Raw genomic sequence first — 6,000 nt, forward strand, 5'->3', positions numbered from 1 at the left:
GATTTTTGAATGATTACCTCATCTCTGTACCCCACACCTACAATTATCTGTAACGTCCCTCAGTCGAGCAGTGAATTTCAAACACAAAGACCAGGAAGGTTTCCACAAAGAAGGCCACCTATTGGTATGTAACCTTTATTTAACTAGGCAAGTCAGTTAAGAACAAATTCTTATTTATATTGATGGCCTACACCGTCCAAACCCAGACAACACTGGGCCAATTGTGCACCGCCCTATGGGACTCCCAATCATGGCCGGTAGTGATACAGCCTGGATTCAAACCAGGGTGTCTGTAGTGACGCCTCTATCACTGAGATGCAGTGCCTGAGACCACAGCGCCACTTGGGAGATGGATCAACCACATTGTAGTTACCCCACAATACTAACCTAATTGACAGAGTGAAATGAAGGAAGCCTGTACAGAATAAAAATATTCCAAAACATGCATCCTGTTTGCAACAAGGCACTAAAGTAATAATGCAAGAAATGTGGCAAAGCAATTCACATTTTGTCATAAATACAAAGTGTTATGTTTGGGGTAAATCCAATACAACACATTACTGAGTACCACTCTCCATATTTTCAAGCATAGTGTTTACTGCAACTGTAACTATAAATGTATTATTTTTTTAATTATTATTTAATTTATTAATTTTTTTACCACTTTTCTCCCCGATTTCGTGATATCCAATTGGTAGTTACAGTCTTGCCCCATCAATACAACTCCCGTATGGACTCAGGAGAGGCGAAGGTCGAGAGCCATGTGTCCTCCAAAACACAACCCTGCCAACACGCACTGCTTTTTGACACGCTACTTGCTTAACCTGTGACCCAGCCGGACCCAATGTGTTGGAGGAAACATCATACAACTGGCGACCGAAGTCAGCTTGCAGGCGCCTGGCCCACCACAAGGAGTCGCTAGAGCATCCCGGCCGGCCAAACCCTTCCCTAACCCGGACAACGCTGGGCCAATTGTGCTTCGCCTCTTGGGTCTCCCGGTCACACCCGGGTCTGTAGTGATGCCTCAAGCACTGCAATGCAGTGCCTTAGACCGCTGCACCACTCGGGAGAGCTATTAAAGTTATTATGTTATCATATAAAGTGTGCATTTTCAACATAGCATGCATATGTGATTGGAGATCTGTGGAGATCTTCACAATTGCTGTAATAATCTGCTCATTTACATTTACATTTAAGTCATTTAGCAGACGCTCTTATCCAGAGCGACTTACAAATTGGTGGATTCACCTTATGATATCCAGTGGAACAACCACTTTACGGGGGGGGGTTAGAAGTATTACTTTACCCTATCCTAGGTATTCCTTAAAGAGGTGGGGTTTCAGGTGTCTCCGGAAGGTGGTGATTGACTCCGCTGTCCTGGCGTCGTGAGGGAGCTTGTTCCACCATTGGGGTGCCAGAGCAGCGAACAGTTTTGACTGGGCTGAGCGGGAACTGTGCTTCCTCAGAGGTAGGGAGGCGAGCAGGCCAGAGGTGGATGAACGCAGTGCCCTTGTTTGGGTGTAGGGCCTGATCAGAGCCTGAAGGTACGGAGGTGCCGTTCCCCTCACAGCTCCGTAGGCAAGCACCATGGTCTTGTAGTGGATGCGAGCTTCAGAATCTCAAACGGCATTGAGCACTTGAACCATGTACTTTTATTGTAATCTCAACTGCAATCCAGGTAATTTGGTTATGCTATTAGATGAAGAACAGTGATTACACATTCATCTGTTGTATAAATAAACAAAATATCTGACATTGTATTCCCATTTTAACTTTTCGGTGCTTTTAAATTGTTAAAAGTGCAGTGATAGACATTTGGGTGACAACTAAACCAAAAATGTAACATTGTTTTTCCATTAGAATGTGGTTGTGCTTTTAGATGGATGAAAGCATAGTGATAACACATTGTAAATTCAACTAACTTTTGGCTTTTTTTTTTTCAGTCTGTGAATATGGTTGTAATCTCATTGATCAACATCTCAACCAAATATTACCCAATTATCCACTTTAAAATGATGTAGTGTGCCCGGTGGGATATGTCATCATATGTCATATGTATCCTCCATACCATTTGGGCATCAGGAAGGGATGGCCATAACAATACTAAAGATTAAGAAATGCTCATATCTCAGTGTTCCTGTTCCTCCTTTAATAGCATTAGCTCTTCCGGCATACAGAATCATTATGTTTTGTGATAGCACTGCTGGCACCATGAATAATTTATTTGTGTAATATATTGTACTAATAAGGCATTATGAGCAAGAAGGGAGAAGGATCATCTGACCATTGTAAGCGCTATTAGTCTTAATTGTGGCTTCTGAGTGAAGGGGAGCAAACCGATTTGATCACTTGAATTTATTTTATAGTGGATTATTATTGGGGAACAGTGGAGTGCTTCCAATCTGTCTCCTCTCTGAACAATCAACAGTACTATAAGGGCAATCTAGAACCAGTCAATCACAGTGAGCAATGATTCCCACTAGCAGGCTTCTCTTCTTTCCCTCCCCAGGCAGACAGTGATAGTTCTTAAAGAGGGGTGGGAAGGGAGGAGGAGGAGAAGAAGGAAAAGGAGGGGTTGAGAGGGGATGGGGAATAATTTATTATATAATATCATTATTTTCAATATTTTCAATGTAGATTTAATCAGGGAATCAGTCTTCATCGGGAGAAATATGTGTGGATGGATGCAAGAAAAGATACATTGAGGAAATAATGTGGTTTGTTTGCATTCATAATTTTGGCAAATGAAAAAGCATCACTGCTGTGTAAATCCCTGTGAGCATTGTGTGTACTCTGAGTATGCTTGCTGAACTGATGCCCATTTCGGTGCTTTTTATCTACATATTAATATCAGGGATCAGTGTAACTGGCAGAGAGCATGTGTTTATTTGCCCTTTGAAAGCAGTGGGGTTTGGCAATGGGTAGGTCCAGTTTGCTCAATTGAACAGTGAGTCACATCCCACTGGGCACAAACTGGTCGAATCAACGTTGTTTCAAAGTAATTTGTCAATATATTGCTGAGTGGAATCTACGTGAAAAATGTTTGTTTTGAGGGTGACATTTTAACCACAGGATTATGTCATCATGGTAACCAATTGACAACACAGACAAACCTTGTATAAAATATGTCGAATTTGTACCTTTTTAAACAATGTCGGATCTGGGCAAACCTCCTACTGGAGGTATCCATTTCGTCTCCCATCCAGGCTTTTAACCAAGCCCAGCCCTGCTTAGCTTTGATATTTGACACTGACAACTGCCAATGTGCTATTGTGAGAAGGTTTTTTAAGCGAGTTGGTGAATCAAGGTTGAAATCTCATTGATCAACGTCTAAACCAAATACTTCCCACATTTCCATATTGAAATGACGTGGAGCGCCAAGTGGGATATGACACGACATCAAACGTCGCATGAATTTGTATTAATTTTAAAATGCATTCATGTGAAATATAGGCCCATATTGCACTATGTTTAGGAGGACTATAATATAGCCCATATGTCGTATGTGGAGAATTAACACAAACACTGCATACAATTCATAGAATACACAATACATTAACCAGCATGTGTAATTAGGCTATGCATGATTGTATCCATGTTCTGGTGCAAGAGGATAACCAAATTTAAATGAGGCTTACTATACATTCATCGCAGTCTGCTTATTGATTTTTTTGGGGGAAGAGCACTTGACCGCACAGAAGACATCCCTCAGGAACCAAACACCTGAAATGCATTCGTTTTTCCAGTATTTTACTGAAACCCACTGGCGCGTAATCGTGTCATTGGCGCGACTCGCAAATTCATGAATTTTAAGCATTCATATTTTATTAATTACGTTGGAGTAGGGACAGATGCAATAACATTGACACATTGCAATTTACAACAGTAACCTAGCTCGCAACACGTTAGCTTGCACTAATGTCCCTAGACAGTAGCCTAACGTCACAAGAAAATCAAAGTAGTCACAGTGACACGTTCTTTGCAATGACCGAAATAAACTTTCACATTTTACATTGGGCATGTAAGAGCTACCCACTGGGCACACACTTGTTGAATTAACGTTGTTTACACGTCATTTCAAATAAATTACGTTAAACCAACGTGGAATAGACGTTATTAAATATAATTATGTGCCTTAGCCTGTGCACAGTGGGTAGCGACCAACCAAAGTCTAACGATCAACAACCCTTACAAATAGTTAGATCCAATCTCAAGGGGCTATGAATCCATAATTAGACTATAGCCTATTTATCAAAAAGTGTTAATGTTGGCTCATGTGTTTTATGCTGGACATCAACCTCAAGCAAACCAATTATCATCCCGCTAATGTGTGTCATTTGGCGCTATAAATGTTTTGACTAATGTCACCGAATAGCTCAGGTGAATAGCCTACATTAGATACATCCTTGTTGTACATTTGATTTCACTGGTAAGTTTAACTAACTCACCTGTCAACACTGATCACGCACAGGGTCATGATGGAGGCTGTGCAGCACATTACATCCATACCAATGAAGATGTTGCAAAACACCTCCCCAAAAAGCCACTTGCCCCCAGTTAGGTCTGTCACTATAACAAAGGGCATGACAACTATGGCCACGGAGAGGTCTGCCACAGCCAGCGACACAAGAAGATAGTTTGACGGTTGTCTTAATTTTTTCACCACGCAAACCGCTATGACAACCAATGTGTTTCCCATCACAGTGACCGCTGTGATGATTGCCAACATCACTCCGATTATTATCTTCTCTCCACTGCCGAAATCAAGTAGTGTCTCCCCGCACGTATCGTTCCACATGGCTGTTGGACCAGCTGTGACCAGGACGTTATAGAAAAGCTCCAGAGTGCCATTGATAACTTCGGAAACATCCTCTCTCTTATTGGAAGTGGGATCGACGCCCGAAGTATTGAACATTACGAAAACGTGATCCCGGCGGTGATGCAAGGGACACCTCGCCAGTGTACTCCAATTAAGCGCATTCTTGATCAGTAGGCTACGTCTGTGATCTTGGGTCCAGTAGTTTATTGTTTTCCTTTGTAACAAGACAGCCAGTAGTGAGAAACATAAGCCCAAACCTTAAAGCCATGCACAGTCAGAGCGTTTCACCTTCCCAAAAGAGTGATCCGCGCCTCTCCAAATGCGCAAGAAGAGGCGAAAAACAATGATGAATTGTATGGCCAGCATCGAGCTATCTTCAAAGAAATCTTCCCAGAAAAATCACTAAAACGTCATAAAAAACGTTGCATGTTATGCTATTTTTAGGTTGATTTCACAACGCGCTTGTTTCCCAGTGTGGTTTAGGGTAGGCTAATTCGCTGACAGATATACATGCTCCCACGAGCGGTTTAGATCCATCTGCGAACGCTCAAACACGAAAATGTGTTCACAAACATATAAGTCCATGCAAGGTAATTGAATCGTATCAAACATTTTATTACTCATGTACTTAAGGCTATAGGACTTGATGCATGCTATTATGATATATTGTTCGATTTTTTTTCAGCAGGGAAAAAGGATTTAATCAAAAAAGCAAACTGATCATATTTACATAATCTCTAATCTTAATTGAGGACAGTAGGTCTACACTGGTTCAAATTGAGGGCATCAATGTAGGGTACTAGTGGGTAATTAGCCCCATGGGGTAACTGCCCACTCTGTAATTCACTTTAAGACCACATGATGTCACCAAATTATTTTTTCCAAAACCTTCCGTGGCTACCACTGCTCTTGCTCAACAAAAAATGTCCTCTGTGCCATCACAACTTTTGTTGTCACTACAGATCCGGGTTCGATCCTGGGCTGTGTCGTAGCCGGCCGTGACCGGGAGACGCACGAGGCGATGCACAATTGGCCCAGCGTTGTCCGGTTTAGTGGAGGGTTTGGCCAGCCGGGATGTCCTTGACCCATCGGGCTCTTGCGACTCCTGTGGCGGGGCGGGTGCATGCACTCTGATATTCCAATTAATATGTTTTTTTTTTATTAATTAAAAACAACAATTG

General features: G+C 42.0%; 1 protein-coding gene across 1 annotated transcript in view; it reads right to left on the bottom strand.

Moving 5' to 3' along the window:
- Positions 1 to 5,530, bottom strand: part of LOC106585079 (5-hydroxytryptamine receptor 7) — a 35,063-nt gene extending 29,533 nt beyond the window's left edge. Inside the window, exon 1 of the mRNA XM_014170866.2 lies at positions 4,449 to 5,530. Within this exon, the coding sequence (XP_014026341.1) occupies positions 4,449 to 4,915 (467 nt within the window). The 5' untranslated portion in view covers positions 4,916 to 5,530. The remainder of the gene's footprint in view (positions 1 to 4,448) is intronic.
- Between the last annotated feature and the right edge of the window lie 470 nt (positions 5,531 to 6,000).

The sequence above is a fragment of the Salmo salar genome, chromosome ssa24, assembly GCF_905237065.1.
Source record: "Salmo salar chromosome ssa24, Ssal_v3.1, whole genome shotgun sequence".
Taxonomy (NCBI): domain Eukaryota; kingdom Metazoa; phylum Chordata; class Actinopteri; order Salmoniformes; family Salmonidae; genus Salmo; species Salmo salar.